This window comes from Pyxicephalus adspersus, chromosome 8 (assembly GCF_032062135.1).
Source record: "Pyxicephalus adspersus chromosome 8, UCB_Pads_2.0, whole genome shotgun sequence".
In the NCBI taxonomy this organism is placed as follows: Eukaryota; Metazoa; Chordata; class Amphibia; order Anura; family Pyxicephalidae; genus Pyxicephalus; species Pyxicephalus adspersus.
The window spans coordinates 19,110,798-19,128,553 of NC_092865.1; the positions used below are offsets into that span (position 1 = coordinate 19,110,798).

General features: G+C 37.4%; 1 protein-coding gene across 2 annotated transcripts in view; it reads right to left on the reverse strand.

Moving 5' to 3' along the window:
* The window catches only part of SLC1A7 (solute carrier family 1 member 7), a 42,664-nt gene that overhangs the window by 12,566 nt on the left and 12,342 nt on the right, over positions 1–17,756 (reverse strand). For both annotated transcript variants that reach the window (XM_072419662.1, XM_072419661.1), the window contains exons 3-5: positions 5,572–5,787; positions 3,085–3,127; positions 1,888–2,110 (exon numbers count right to left, since the gene is read on the reverse strand). In XM_072419662.1, the coding sequence (XP_072275763.1) occupies positions 1,888–2,110; positions 3,085–3,127; positions 5,572–5,787 (482 nt within the window). The remainder of the gene's footprint in view (positions 1–1,887; positions 2,111–3,084; positions 3,128–5,571; positions 5,788–17,756) is intronic.

A 17,756-nucleotide genomic window follows, 5' to 3' on the forward strand; every position in this document is an offset into this window, starting at 1 on the left:
GTAAACTGAGATTAGCAGGCAACTTTCTTCATGTGTGTGCTTGTGGTTTCATCAAAGTAAAACATAAAATATATATAGAGAACACAATATGAAGGTTATTAACCCCTAAATTTTTAACAAGTGCACCAATTTTAACATTTAAAACTAGAAATCCTATAGCAAGTATTACTGTGTGTTGCTGTTATCTTTATTTGTCAGAAAAATCACTTCTGTGTCCTTCTGATTTAGTTTGACTTTGTTACTTGGGGTATAGGTTCCTTGATTTGAGGGGTACTCCAAGCTAACATTTAAAGAAAAAAATAAATGGCTACTGAAATGCTAGTATTGAAAAGGAGCATGGCAACTGAATGGAAATTAACACTGAGAAGCCAAACTCTTGGAATTGTTTCAGAGGGATACACATAGAAGCACAGGGCTGGGGTAGTTGGTTCTAGCTCATAATACCATTTAGAACCTGTTTGTAGATATTTAATTTCAAATATTTTAAATGTGTGACAGCCTGATACCCCTAAAACAAACCAATCACAAATCTGTGCAATATTAATTGGATATATGATTAAAAAATAGAACTACAGGCAGAAATTAGAAGACTGCTCATTGCATTAGAACACAGAAGGGGGGGGGGGACTAAGCTTGACATTAATAAAAGTGAATAATTGTCTCTTTTCTGCTAATGCTCCTAAAGGGTTAACTAAAGGTAACTCTTTTTTCATCATATTTTCAGTATGAATATTTTCAGTATGAACAGTATCAAGGGTCATTAAGCTCTGTACCAAATGAGCTACCAGAATGAATTTAGACCAATCGTGTAAAACAAAGGCAGATGAGAAACCTGTCTTGGGCCCCATGCTCTGCAAAAGCCTTTGGTCTGTTATGGTTACTGTGGTTCTTCCACTCTAAACATTCTAGACTATTCCCAGTAATTAGGTTAATCCAAGTACACCTGGAATCTTCATTTCACAAATGTAAATATTCTTAATTGCACATTTTCAGTAGAAGAATGCAAGACTGTGTTGAAAAGAGTGGATTCCACTTGAGTAATATTTTAGTATATATTAAAGTGAAGTTCCAGTTTTGCAAATGGTCAAACAGACAGGGCATTATTGCAAAAAAGGGACAGGCAATGTCACTTCTGCAATAATCTGTTTTACCTACCTGATTGCAATGGTTTTCTGCCGAAAAAACAGGGAAGTAGGGAGGGAAGGGGAGGTGTTCTGTAGCACAAATCAGAAGTAAATAGCTCAGTGTGACAATGCTGCTTCTGCATAGATACAGTAAAGTGAAAGAGTGTTGTCCCCCCTAGGACAGGAAGTGTGTTAATGACAGGATTACCAGGTGAAGAAAAAAAAGCATGAAAAAAAGAAACGTAATCTAGCAACCACATCCAAGGTAATTTGATAAATTGATATTTGATATATTACATTTTTATTATTTAGTTTGGATACACTTTAAATAGCAGAGTGCTTATGCATTATATAAATTTCAAATACAAAGTGTATTTACTTTTGTCCTTTTATTTCTACAATTTAAACATAGTACCATTTTTAGGCTACGTACATATGTTAGAATGTTGTCATTGGAAAGGATTTTTCATGATCCTTTTCAACAACAAAAGACTGAAAGATGCATGAACAAGCGCTGTACTTACAGCGCCATTCTGCTCTATGGAGAGGGGAGGGGGGAGAACGACGGAGCGGCACCCCGCTGTGCTCTTCTTCCTTCACTTGTATTACGATCAGTCCCCATTCATGGATCCGTCCAACGTCAGGCACTGTACACACGCCAGATTCTTGCCTGATAATCACCTCAGGGCTAATATCAGATGAGGATCATGTGTACGTAGCCTTAGGGTTTGCTATTAGAAGAAAAGCTTCATATATGACATACCCATGGTAGCAGAAAATATAACAATGCCAAGTACATTCATGCCCTCGCTGGTTCCTGGCTCAGATTTGTAGACCACATCTGGGGAAGGGGTGATATCCAGAGCAAAGTTCTGTATATGTGATCCATTCTCATCCTGGATCCCATAGATGAGGATTCTGTGAGTTACACTGTCTGATGAAGTTGTCTTCCCACTTTTTACCACAGGCACGTTCTTGGTTCGGTACTATAAGAAAGGATATTTGCAACAGAGTTTGTGTTTTTCATAAGTTCTCTTTATGTATTGAAGACACTACATAATAATTATTTCATATGATAATTTTTATGCATCACTTCCAGCCAACATGCTCTAGGAAAATGCTCCAGCTTACAGTAACCTAACTTAAAATTTTGAAATGGACAAGGAAAGCTCAGATTACTCTCGCACACCATTCAATCTCATAGAAGAGGTAGGACCCATTGGCTTAGTCAGCTGATTGTGATTCATACATCATCCATGACCTTCTCAAATACACACTTTCCTACCCATGTCTATATTATCACATTCCATCTTTAACATCTGAAAGTGTAACATTTTGTATTCCATTATACCACACACATATATATATAAACCATATCTCACTATGCTATAAAACACAAAATATTTTACATTGCTGGCATCTGCAGTAAGAAAGTACTGAAAAAACATGGGTTGGGATTTCAGACTTTCAATTGACAATTCTGGTTTTCTGGTTATCCTGGACATCAATACTTTTTATCGTTTTGGAAAAAAAAAAATTGCTAGTAAAATGTATCTCTGATCTATGTACAATCTGATGCACGTTCTTGTTTCAGATCATTATTCAAAAATAAATAATGATGCTATTAGGATAAGTAAGACATGGGCCATAGGTAGGTATACAAATCTACAAAGCCACATTTAAGTTGCAGATCTGTGAATTAAGGGGCTCAAGAATGTAATTAGTATTTAGCATTCAAAAACCACTTTAGTAATACTAAAACAGTATACTATGTTGCATTTTTGTAAATAAACTAGAACTAGGTTTGCTTCAGTTTTTGGACAAAGTCAGAAATGACCAGAACATCGGTCAGGCTTTATGTTCTATGTAGATGATGTCTTCTAACTTCCTTGACCTATCACTATTATTTTGAAGCAGAAACATATTTAAACAAACATGAGAAATAATAAGTCTTACTGACCTGCTTGAAAGTTGCCTCCACAAGATTTGAAGGAAACATGTTCCTAAGAAAAAAATGCATTATCAATGACCAGTCTTTTTTACACATGTGCCATTTATAACATGGTTATTATACACTGCTGGTAGGTACTTGGTAGAAAATATACACATGTCCTATACTATGTATCAATGTATTGGGGCTTTTCTGAAGTGCTCATCTATACATTTGCAAAGCATTGAAGCTGCACATGCATGCTTCATTTCTCCCGTATGTAGTAATATAAATTAAAAGACAGTATTGAACTTTCATTGGCACCATACAAACACTTTGTTTTGTCCTCATGAATGTGGAGCAAAGAAAAAAATAAAATGGAATGCATATCCCTGTAATAGGGGGCCCAATACACTCCAAGCAAGGGAAATAGCGATATAATTAGACTCACAAATGAGAAAGTGTAAGGTCAGTGAAATAACATTATCAGCATGGTTATACACACAATATGTTATCTCTGGGTGCCCACATCTCTCGCTCTGGTCTCCATATTTTGCTCCAGCGCTCCCTGCACAAACTCCAGATCCTGACTCCTCTGAATCCTGAAAATGTATACGGCAACCTGTAATCTTAATTTGGCCACCTCTTTGGTGAGTATACCAGGCGTTGCATTCCCACCTAGAAGCCCAAGCTAAAACCTAAAAAAGCCATTTCCAAGAAAGTTTCCAACTGTTAAATAAGTGAAGTTGAGCGAAATTTAAGGTTTTAGCACAGCTGTAGAATTAGAAGAGTCAAAATAAATTCCAGTAGCTGTCTGTTATTGTTCTCTATCGCTATCAGAGGTGGTATGATTAAAAATTGGAAGGATTCATAGCCAATCAGTATGTGTTGATGGTTTTTAAGTGTGATTAGCAACATTTAGGTCAGTTTCAGCTTGCTCTAGAAAGACAAGGTCACATGACTGCCAGGCAGATTGTCATTCGGTTTGTGGGGGATTACAGTATTTTCATTCCTATAACTCACTATCTAGTAGTGAAATTACTCTGGGAACTGTTCCAACATAATCGCACGCATTGTTATAAGGTCAGTTTCTCCCTACTGTAAATTCAGACACATTTATGTCATATACTGGATATCTGTGAGCACATGATGAAAGTGAACTGGAACAAAACTAAATTAAAATGATTTCAAAGTAAATACCATATTTTATATTTGTGGAGGTAATTATGAAAAGACTGAGGAAAGCCTTTAGTTTGGGAGCTTGCACACAGTGATTCCAATCTAATCATAGATTTTCACAGTTAAAATAGAAGACAGCCTAAATATAATATAGGGGGAAAGGTTTTGAAAGATTACATTAAGTAGTGATTTAAATATATATCAAGCCAGAATGCTTTAGCAGCAAACACTGGTTTTGATATGGTATCTAATGTGAACCTAAACTAAATTTGCCCAAGGTATAAAATACAATACCCATATTAATGCAACATTGCACTCATTACTTACTCATGAAATGTACTTTTGTTTAATGCAATTGTGTTGGGTTTATATTAAACTTAGTATCAGCTATTTGCAATCCCTTGTACAGCAGCACTTTGGAAGTAAGAAAGAAGAAGGACTAATAGAGAGAAGGGCAGGGCTGGGAGCTAATCAGGTGTACCACATACAAATGTCCTGACCAAGGCCCCCATCAGGGAGGGACAGGGGGTACTTCTGTATAATATCCTTATCAAAAGTGCCCTAAAATTCTGGTCCTGGAATACTGATAGGGAGAGAGAACATAGTGAATAGAGAGATAACATTATTAGTCAGCTGATGCCTTTTTATTGTAAATGGTGCCACCCACCTGGCTTTCCTATATGGCAGGGTTTGTTGATAATGGTTATTTCTTTATATCAACTGATAAACAGTTGACAATCGAAAATCCGGCCATCGATAATCTGGTTCAGTTTTCTGGCATGAATTTTGGATCGCATTTTCAATAGACGGACTGTAGTACACTGTTTGGCCACTTATGTTTTGATGGCGCTGTTCTGCAGAAACAGCTGTTAGGTCTTGCTTGCTACACTAAATACACTTTGAGATGTCCCTGCTGCCTGCTCCCTGGAACTGTTCCAGATGCCTGCAGTACTGCGAGAGGAAGGCTGGCCTGTGTGTGGAGGTGAGTATAACCTTCGAAAATCTGGAATTTTCGAAAATCCGGCACTCCTCAGGTTCAGAGGTTGCCAGATTTTTGAATGTCAACTGTATTGACATTGTATTGTATTGAATTCCTGTGTTGTAATCTGTGTTACCACCTTTAAGGTTAAAACCACTTTTATTTGCAAGTTGTGCAGAGAGATATATGGAAATTGCAGAATATGATATGTCATTAAAAAGCACAAGAAAAATTATTTAATCATTTCCTATTGATTATTTACTAAATACTCCTCCTTTGTACAACCTCTGACAAACCTCTTCCTTTGGAGGAATCTGCTGAGTATTACATTATAACTCAGCCACCTGCTGCTCAGTTACCGGATCAGGTCCAGCAGAGCGTCCGCTGAGCTCATGACCGGCTTCCCGTTCTGTCCTGTGTTCTCCTTTTGCGCGGCACCCCCTGGATGGATGATGGATACCATGATTATTCCCACGATCACCGCCACAAAGGTGGTCCACAGGTAGTAGGCAATAGTGATAATGCCCAGGCGGCTAGACGTTTTGGCATCAAGAGCAGCCAACCCGGACATCAAGCTAAAGATAAAAAGACATAAAAGATTACAACCATCTCATCATAATATGTGTTACTCTTTATTTTAAATTTCACAGGCATTATACAACATTATTTATCTAAGGAGTACAAATAAATAAATATTATGTGGCCTATGGCCACCACTTGTCTCATTAAGGTATAATGAAACAGAAAAAGCTAAAGAATAGGAGCGTTCTTTCCTGTACTTCAAGAATGACTAACAATGAGCTACAAACAGGACGAGAGCAGGCAGTTTTGAATAGATTTAGGAAAAGCTTTATTCTCTAAAGGGTTTTTTTGACTGTTTCTGCTGTTATGTACCTACATAATCTTTTTATTAATTTTGTGATAACTGATTTGCGTATTGTAGTCTTATAGCTTTAGAAACCACTTTATCCATGTATCTTTTATTAGGTACACATGAAAAACAGATATGAAGAACTGTGACCTTCAGTGTAATAATTTAATAAGATTATAGGGTCTACTTATAAACCTTTTCAATTTATAAATGTTTTCAACCAAGATTTTTTTCAAAAATTTTGCAAATCCTGTGAAAAACAAGTAGAAAGTCTGTAAAAATGTCAAAAAGATATCCAGAAATTTATGGCATTATATTATGTTCACTAACCAAACCTTTTACAAAAAAAGTTGTGGTCAGACAGCTCCCTTATTGTAGAAGAGACAGGTGATGTTTCTTCTGCAATAAAAATCCCTTACTTGCCTGATAGCAATTTTTAAATACACTCAGATGTCCCTGTTTTGTCACTGGCGCCGCCATCATTTTCCTCCTTCTTTTTCTGGTTCCAATCTTTGACCATCTTGATTGGCTGAGCCAGGGTGAGGTAACAAGAGTTCATTCATGTGTGCAGGAGTTCATTTAATCCCAGCAGACTGGTAGAGTTTTCTAAATAGAAGGCAGCGATCAGGCAGGTAAGTGTGATTTATTCCAGAAGAGACATCACATGTCCCTTTCTGCAATAAAGACTTGCCTGATTGCAAGATAATTAGGTGGAACTAAATTTCCACTTTAAGATTTAAATGTGATGGGAAAATTGCACAGAATAGCTTTATAAATAGGTGTAACTGTCATAATCCATGATGAAAAACAGTCGTTACAAAAATGACCCAAGGAGCCAGGGATTTCCCAGACAGCTAAAAAATGGCACCACTGCACAAATCAGGTCCTTTAAAGGGAATCTGTGAGGATGCATATATGGCAGTTTCCTGCTGACTTGTCAGCCATGGGGCTCCTAACGTGATCCTGGCTTCACTGATTAGGAACAAACCTGTAGGATGAGAGCATAGACCTTAGGACTGCATGCTTGCTTAAGGTCCATGATTTTCCATATAGTGTATCAGGACAGAGGTCAGCAATGGTAGACTCAAAACTCTGTTCGTATGAGGAGAATTGCATGTTGTGGCACAGTACGACCATGTGCAAATATCTTTTGGTTTTGCTTTGGTCATAAACAGGAACACTTGGATCATAAGCATTTATTGGGAATTGGCCTCCCCTAATCCAGGGAAGACAAACAGAAAAGGCTTTCCAATCACTTTATTCCCTACAACCAATTGTCTAGAGCCATCGGACATTGGCCAGATTTATGATGCCATCATGAAATCTGGTATAAAGCAGCCCAATTAAGCTACAACCATCTCATTGCCTTAATAACCTATCCATATGAACAACAGAGCAGAAGGTAAGAAGTGACGGGACCTACAAGAACACCAGACTTATCTTAAGTACTGAGTAACTATATCCTATGCCTGACATTGACCTGGTTATTTTTATTTGCCAAGCATGTGAATGCCATCCCAAAATTATTTTATGAAATAAATGGGTAACAAGTTCCTCAGAACCTTTAATTTTCTCTGGAAACTATGCATTTTAAATAATAGCGTGACATTAGAGGAGATATGCCACTGCAAATATCCAAATAGCTGGGAAAACTGGCAGCAAATTTATAACTTGACCTGGGAGTGAATGGAGTGTTATGTTTTCTCTGCACCTGTTTGAAAACAATGCAGCACTGTTTCTACACTTGGATGTGGAAAAACCACAAATCACATGCAAAAAGCCATCTGGACACTGATCCCAAATCACATGGATTATAACAGAAGCTGTCTGGTCTTCTTATACTTACAAGCACTAATCTTCAGGAAGAAAGCCCTGCTACCTTCTTCTTACACTTAGAATGACTCCAGGGAATACCTTACACAAAGCTGAAAATCTTACATGTGCTTTACTAAGGAAACTTGGCACATATCTCAAACCCTGTATGACCCTAGGGCATGCCCTGTGCATGGACCACACTGTGACCTCAAACAGTGCATTTCACACATTATTCCATCATCATCATTTAAGGTGTAAGGCAAAAAGCAACTAGCAAAATACAGTAACCAAAACAAGTGAATGCTATAATGACTTGACTTTAAATAAAATTACATTTGCTGCTATAGGTAAATGCATTGAGCCTGATTTAGCTCTCTGGAAAAGATAGACTATGATCGGTGAACCTGGGTAATACAGCAAACCTGGAATCGATTTGGTCTGGTATTGAAAACATTTGCCAAATATTAGCTAAATGTTTTAAAGAAATCCATTCCAGTCATGGAGAACTTTGATAAGTCTGGCCCACTGTGTGCAGTATCTATCGCAGTGGTCGCCAACCTTTTCGGTCCCGTGGATCACTCAAAGGGGAAGAAACTTCCCCCATAGTGATGTCATGATCCCAGTACCCACCGACTCTCCCATCGCAAGTCTGAGCCTGTGATTGAGAGAGCGGGCGGGTTGTGTCCAGGGACTTCCCTGAGTGTCCCACTTCTACTGAGCCTGGGATCTGTATGGGGTACGTGGTTCATGGCTCTGGCCGGTACGCCCCCCCAGTTGGGTCCTTCTCCCAACCCCGCTCTGGAGCGCACTGGCCAGAACAGCGGACCACCAAAATTTTCTCACAGACCACCAGTTGGCGACCGCTGATCTATAGTAAATACGCCTAAGACTAGATTCACATCTTTGCAGTGCTCAGATAAAGCTTCACATTTCTTTACACAATAGACATTTTATATCCATGAAATTTATTGTGATTTGCTTAAACACAAATCCATTGTGGAGTGCTTGGCCGCTTTCCAAAATAAACAGCACTACAGTGAATTCAGCTTTAATGCAACACCTATAATCTCAACAATATTCCCAAGCAACACACAGGGCCTGATTTAATAAAGTTCCAAGACAAGAAAATATAGGATAGGCTAAAATGGGAGAATGTGGGTGATCCTGAAAAATCTGTAATACATTTCTTACAAATCTTTTGCTATTATTTGGCAAATGTTTCCAGTTCTGGACCAGGTCCATTCCAGGTATTCTATCTTCTCCAGTCTTGGAGAGCTTAAATAATACATGCCCTCTGAATACAGATATGCATTTTCAGACAAACTGGTAACAATATTTTTTTTCATAAATATAAATGGTAATACATCTAGGTCAATCTTAAAATAGGTTTATTACAAAAGTAAATGCACAAATTTGCTTCTATGTACAAAGTAGGTAAATGTATTGCACATAGAAGCAAATATTTGTCTGGGCTGCCCAGCTCAATTCCTCAAAGGTTATTGTAAACCCCATCTTGCTAACTTAACTGCTGTCAGAGAAATGCTACAAATGTGAAGGGATCTTAGGGTTTAAACAATGGCATTTGACACCCCAGACAATGTGAACTGAAACACTGTTTACTATTTCAATTGTGTTAGAAATGTTTAATGCACACTAAACATATATGCTTACTACATGAACTAGGCCATAAATCCAGGTCATCAAGAAACCTTGTTCCTAGTGGTGGTATTGAGATCTCATGACAACAGAGAATACACCAACATGATCATATGACATCCCACTATCAGTGGTCCGACAATAGGTGAATGAAAAAAAAACACTTAAAACACAAGAGTACTGTACCCGTATTGTACAGGGAGATGTAAAGCTAGGTATGCACGTGCAATGGTTCTCGTCTAATATTCGGCTCAGGGCTAATATCAGACGGAAATCTTGCATGTGTACAGTGCTCATCGTCCATCGTCCAAACGACCAACCTGGTGGATCCACGGACGATGGAGGACGAATGAACATAACCCAAGTGAAGGGGAGAGAACGCAGTGGGGTGCTGCTCAGTCGTTCTTCCCCTCCACTCTTTATGGAGCAGAACAGTGCTGTATGTACAGCGCGTGTTCATGCATCGTTCAGTCTTTTGTCATAGGAAAGGATCGTGAAAACCCCTTTCCAATGACAATTATTGCACGTGTGTATGCGGCTTAAGAGTCTGCAACCATAGCACAGAGCATATTACAGAAAAAGCTGCAGGGGGCAGGTAGTAGTAGGAAGACCACAGAAGTGAGGTATAAATTGAATAAAACATGATTTTTATTGCCCCCTTATAAACAAAAACTAGTATTTTACCCTTGCAGTGTGGGGGAGCCCTCCTGCCAGGGTAGTTTTCAAGATTTTGTGGAGCTAGGTTTTACCAAAAGATACCTGGAAATGAATAAATGCTTGCAACATTTCTTATGTTGAAAGTAAAGCTAAATCCAGATTTAAGTCATATGAACTTTGTGTATATGCCAGAGGAATGTGTTGGTAACATAATTCCTGTAATACAACTTACTTTGAGTAAGTGGCTTGCAAACAACACTGTGTACTCAATTTATAAATGTATTTATGTTCCTGTTGTCCTTTGCTGTTTCCTGTGTTGATTGGCACGTGCTTATTTACACTGAGCCAGCAACATCTGCAGTCTATAATTGACGACACGTGGAATTAAAATAAACATTATTTAGGGAGTTTTCAATCCTGCAATGCTATTTATCCTGTGGTCTAGGAGACTGGAAGTCTTCAGTGTCCAATATCATTAATATGTAAAATATTGCTGGAAGATCATTCCACTTCTTAGACACATTTGAGCTTAATTTTAGGTAAATGACAAAACTATCTTTGTAGTGGTGATTCCCCGTACTATAAGGTATAGTACTAAAATTGTTATCCAGGGGTTCCCATAAAAAGCACTTTTACCTACCTCATCCTTTACCCATGACCCCTCCAGCACTTCTTTTCTCTTCAATGCTCTGGGTTGTGGGTGAACCATTGGAGTTCTAAAAATGGACCAAATGCCGAAGAGAACAAGCTGCAGGGGACCAATCACACTTGAGGAGAAAGCCGTACTCAAGACATAAAAAAGCATTAGGCCCTTGAAGTGTAGGGGAGCTCCACTGCAATGTTAGTTTTGTTATTTACTTTGAGTTCAGCTTTGAGGCTTTCATAAATCCTGATGTTTGATATATCCTTTGAGAAACAGTATCAGTTTAATTTTTTTTAATATTTGCTTGTATGCTTGTGTTATCGCAGAGATTGGTGTGCGGACAGTGAGGTCTAACGAACCCCAGACCATTAGGGGAGAAAGTGGAATTTAACAATAGTCCACCATCATTTCTTTAAGTAGCAATGGTCAATAACAAGAAATTAAATAAAATCTAAATTCTGTGCTTAGCAGCCATGATAGATAGCATGACTGACAAAAAGCAGACAAGAGTCCATCTTAGAAGGAATAAATATTGTCATACATGTCTGTGTCTTATATAGTCTGCTGTGTAGTTTTAGAAATCCAAATCAGGGAAGCTGGATCATTTGACCCATAGATGATCTCTAAGTGCAGAAATTCATGCATATTCAATAAATCTAACAGCAATGGATAAACAATATTAAGAATGGTTGCATGAAACCAGAAAAAGTGTCATATTTGGTACAACAAATACAACTATATTTCAATATCCAGGGGATTAGCAAGACTCCTTAGACCTCCTAGGAAATATGAATCTCATATACATGCTGTGTTTAATGCCTAATAAATTCTTTTTTTGGAAGACTATCAAAGTTGGGACTATTTTTGGAATTAAAAAATAGTTATAATTACACCATTTTCTCAAGTTAGCTTTATTAGCTCCAAAAACATGTGACGCTTCGAACACAACAATGTCAGTTGTTCTTAAGCGCCAAAATTACCAAATCTGGTGACCACCAGAGCATTTCCCGAAGCCCAGGGATCACCAATGGTTTTATTTATCAACAAATTCAGGTTAAAACATCATACCTCAAGTTTTAAAATGGATTTTCAAGGTCTAAAATCTGAAGCATCAACTAAAGTATGCCTTTTGATCTTGCCATAATGATTCTTTAACATTTCACTTCCTGTTTGCTAAAAGGGAGGACTATACAACTGGGGGCCTATGGACTGTATAGGACTCATAGGACCTCCTTTTGCTGCATGCAAGCTACATAGCAGGCAACAAGTCCAAAGTTTTTGACACTGTCCCATAGTTTCCTAATGAAAACATTTGCTAACAAATAGCTTGAATTTAGGAAATCCATTCCAGGTTTGCTAAATTACTCAGGTTCACTGCTGAAAGTGTATTCTCTCCAGCCTTGGAGAACTTTAATAAATCAGGACCAGGGAAAGATAGTGGGCTAAACATAAATGTAGTGTAGTGTGTGATGCGTTCCCGTGGTGTGTTTTGGTGCCATTCGAAATAAATTGGAACCCAGCAAACAAATACATGTGCTAAATGTTGCCATATGTTGTGTTAACACAGGAATTTATGTTACAACAACACATTAGCATGAACAAATTCTAGCAGTTGGCTAATAAACCTGCAGCAAGTTTCTTTGGTACAAGGAGTCCAGGATTTGCTGGAACAATGTGTGAATAATATGTAAAAACCACAAATCAAATACAAATGATGGGTTAGCTAACTTCTAAGGGTACATAAGTCCTGGTGTAGTGCTACGTGACATGTCATGACCATGAAAACAAATCCACGTAAACAAGATGCTTGTGGTAATACTTTGACAGAGCCGGATTAGCATGCATCACATCTTCACGGAACATTTCTAGAAATCAACCAGCAGGACTAAGAGCTACCACACCCCTTTCTAATCACAGAATACAAAGTATTTTAAATATCTACATTAATGTCAACCTAACATTGCTGATAATGTTCCCGGGACATATAGAAATCAAAGTATATCTTCATTAAAAAAACTTGTTTTATAGGATAGGGAAGGTTAAAACCTTTATCAGCTCTATCTTTGACCAGTGTCCACTGTTAGGAAAAATGATTAGCATTCTAAAATTAAGGGAAATCTCCTTAATGGAAAACAGATAAAAAAAAATAATAGGATCAGCATTTTAAGCATTCCATATTCTATCCAAAACTAAATTCTGAATAGAAATACCCCAAACATCCATGGAAGTGTCTATATTGCAAGTTAGCATTTACACAAAGCTGACCAGTTAAAAGGATATAAAACATCCAATACTGTATAAATATATATTACTGTCTCCTGGTTATTCTTTGTTAGCATTGTTTGTAATCACTTCATTTCTGGAAAAAAATGCAAATCAGGAACAAAAATTTACTCTGGCTTTATGTACTGCTTGCTTTCATGGGTGTCAGTGACTGGGAAACTGTTGGAACCAGAGACCCAACAGAACCACAGTTATGCTCCACCAATGTTATTGTGGCCTGGTAGACATCTAGTGGTACATTAGTATCCTCTGTTAGATAGGGGTATTCTAACCCTATTTAGAATTTGTGTAACGTAGCATCCCCTGGCTCCAGTCTTCTTCACTGTCCCCTGTGACGTAGTTTGGCAAGTAGACTGATGTTCCATGTAATATAGACAATTTTATCCCAAATCCCAATCTCCATCCAACAGAAAATGGTAGTTGTAGTAATACAAGTAGTATTAATGTGATGATAATAGATTGTATGAAAAGTTTTTTTTAAATTACGTAGGTAAACAATATAAGTTTAAATACAAAGTGAGAACTCCTTGAGCCTATGTTGATGGGTTATGGTTGCGTGGTATCAGATGGGTTGCAAAGCAAACAGCTAAAAAACTAAACAAATGCAAAATCTGTTTGAAGCAGGTCAAATGCAGATCAATGGAAGGTCAGCTGCAAGTTGAATGCACCTGTCAATGAAATCTAATAGATCTCAAAACCCCCTTAAACTGATGTAAACTGATGCCTGATCAAACAAGAAGAACTAGGAAAACCTTGAATACCCATAGAACACCAGTAACAACATCAAGGGGCATTGCAAAGGCACTATTAGAAAAGATACTGAAAAAGGACAAAGATAACCCAAAGAATGGGGCTCTCTGTTATGTAATGTAAATAAATTCGGCCAAAGAGCTAGGTCTCTTGAATCAAAAATGGTACATGCACTTAACAGTTCAGGAATGGTCAAACCAGTATAGGCATAAGAAAACATGAAAATAAAAAAGGGGGATAAAAAAAAGAGTAAAGAAAATAGTATGGCAGAGAAAACAGAGGGGAGGGGGAGCAGTGGCATCACTATGTGACTGGTGATTTTTGGTGTGTGAATAGGCCAGTAAAACGTATTGTTACCCAACGCGTTTCGCCTACAAGGCTTCCTCAGGGGTATATAACAGACGTGTACGCTTTGTTACAGTAATATTAGCTGGGAATACAGCAGTCTATTAAATCACTGGTAAGGAGGATGAATGCGCTGATGGATGGTGCAGTAATAAGCACCCATATAGGCTGTATTGTGAGGAATGCTGGTAGTAGTTCTGAGATCAGGATTATATTTATACAGTGGGTACCAATATTGTTGATCTTATGCAGAGTAAGAAGATGAAAAATCCAGCGTTGGTGCTGTATAAGTCAGTGGACCACGTCATGAATATATAATGGGAGATGGATATACACATTACTGTCTTGATGTATAATATACAATATAATATTTAAAAAGAAGCCTTAAAGCCTCTTTATTTCCTTTCCTCTCAAATTGCCGTATTTATTATATAAATACAGCACAGCCTTCTGATAGTGGCAACGGTGAACAAAGCTGGCACATAGCAACTTTTAGTCAGCACCAAGAGTGAATGCAACATTCACATATGCATTAAGTTACATTTATTTTAACATTCTTAGAAGATCAGCAAAAACAACCGTCTTTCTCTCACTGCAAGCTGCTTATACAATAAAACATCAGAACCAGCAACATCAGTGGTGAAGACCAAACGTTTCAGCACATGTAGCCCAGAACATGTTAGAAGTTTAAACCAGAATCTAGCTGTACACATACAATGTTTTATTAGAATAAGAACTTGCCTATGAATAAAATATTGGCGAGAATCAATAACATTAACTCTGTTTTCCATTACTTGGCAAAAGAAAAGAATGGTATTATGGAAATATGGTATTTTCTGTCCATGACGGCATAAACAAGATAAACAGTTATTAATTTAGTTAAGATCATGATGTTTACTTTTTTCCACTTGGGACTAAGGTAGTTATTGGTTATTTGAGCGTTCATTAAAACCTCAGAAAATTAGAAATAGGGGGATCATACAGCTACAGCCAACATGCAAATAAATGTGCTAAGAACACAGTCCAAAGAACTAAAAAAATAAGTTATGAGAAACAAATAAATGTGCATCATATTGTGGCTCACAATGCACTCACTGTAGTTCCTGCAAATAGTTCCATACAGTTTAAAGATTCATTCTAGACGCACTATATGATCACACTTAGATCACACCAATATAAGCTTGTTGAAAATCCCATTGCGATGCCAATGGCATAATTATAAATCATTATAAAAGGTATTAATTGACATCCCTTGTTTTGGCTAAAACAGCATCCTCTTTGGCTAAAAGAGCTTTTTTGAGCTGTTTGTGAAAATGTGTCCCCGTTCCACTAAAAGAGCTTTTGTGAGGTCAGATACTGACACTGAATGAGAAGACCTAGCTCACATTGGGTTTTCCAATCCATCCAAAAGGTGGAGTTTTATTAGAGAAAATATTTGTCAAAGTATACAGATAAGAAGTACAAAGACAAGTACAAGACATTACAAGACTGGAAATATGCTACAAATAATAAGAACAACAAACATATTGAAGACCAGAGAAAATAAATGTGGCACATCAAGAAAGAAAGGAGAGAAATCCTACTCATATCCCTAAAACAGTGCAATTCAAACTTAAATAGGAAAAAAGAAACAGTGAGGAGAAAAAAAAATAAATAAAAGAAAGGTTTCCACCCAGGAAGAGCCCGCAAAACCTCTAATCTTGGGACAAAATGAAAAGTTGCTCTGTTGGCTCCTCCATAAGTTGTGCAGGCCGCATTACCTAACACCAAATTTGACAAAACATGTCCTTATGGATCCGGTTTTGTGCACAGCCACAAAGCTAGAAGCACAATATTGTCTACAATGTCTTTGTACTCAATCATTTGAGCGGGTATCTACTGTATGTACATGTACATATACATCCATTTCATCATTAAACTTGCATTTATTATTATTATTTATTATTATTTATATTATTATTGCATTTATTATTCCTCTGCTACCTAAATTTGTTAACACCTAACAAACAAAAACAAATACATTTACTAGTTACTGGTCTGCGAACAGTCACATGCCAGTAGCAACTGATCTCTCAGTGAAGTTTATAGTATTAGAATATCTCCTGCTGCTGGATAGAAATGGTGACATAAGATAGATGCCACTAAGGACGCTAATAGATCTAAGACTACAGGTAACAATTCAAACCAGATAATTTGGTGTCCTTTTACAGCTTTTCATAACTACCAACATACACTGTATAGTACAACACTTCAGCTATGGTGCTTTTACTGTATATTGTTTGAAACCAAAATAATAAAACCTATAATTTTCCTTTCATACTGCAGAAACACCACCAACTTCAGCCAAGACAACCTTTTATGAATATCATACAGAAACACTGACTCTCTAATATAACTTCCGCATGCTGCCATAGACACACTTAACAGCCATCTCTTGGGTGTAATAAAGAAAGCTCGATTTAATGCAAGATACTAGAAGAGGCAGAAGGAATTGCAGTAGACTCTTTGGAACCTTACAATTGTTTCTCATTACAGCTACATCCCATGTGTATCACATTTTCCCATCGTCTGCAGTTTTAGGCACTGTGAATCATGAATCTGCACAGACTCAACAACTTGCAAATTCATTCAGGATTTAAATGTTCTTTCAGTGTTGGAAAAATGTCTGTGGTATATTTTTTTAAGTTTCTTTAAGTTGTTTTGCAAAAAAGATTGTCTCATGTGTAGTAAGTTAAGAAAAAATGTGTTGGGACCGTTCTGTGCTGGAAGAGAGGGTATGCCTATTGCTAAAAGTTTGTTTAGGTGTTACATTTAAGAATTCCATGGCCTAATGATGTGCATATGGATTCATAAAAAACAAGGCTTGGCAATATTCTGGAAATTCCACTAACTACTATATCGCCTGGTACTGATAATACAGAAGAATAATATTCACCATTACTTGCAGATTATCTCCTAGATTGTAAGCAATTCGGGGCAGGGTCCTCTCCTCCTGTGTCACTGACTGTATTCATCTGTCATTTGCAACCTCTTTTAATGTACAGCGCTGCGTAATATGTTGGCGCTTTATAAATCCTGTTTGTTAATAATAATAATCTAAATTTTGTATGTAAGTAATGACAATATAGAGAGGGACAATGCATTATGGATCAGAAAACTAAAGCTGTAATAAAACGTTGTGCCATTCTAGGAATACTAATAATCATCAGTGACATTTCTAACTAGGTAACTTTTATAGTTGTAAAAATGCCAACATTTGGAAACAGATGCAGAATGTCCCCTCCATTTTACACAACCACCATTGGACTATACTGCCAGTCTGTTAGGCAAATAAACCGGCAATGGCTACATAAAGATAAACAGAGACAGCCTGACATTAGATGATATGATGATGAGGCCCAATCCTTCCAAATTTCCCTGAACTCTGAATGCATAAGGAAAGGAGTGGGGCGCTGGAGTAGTAAATGTTCTTAGTCAAGTTTCAATAAGTGTAGAGGTAATGCTTTTACCCAGGCAGCTTTCCC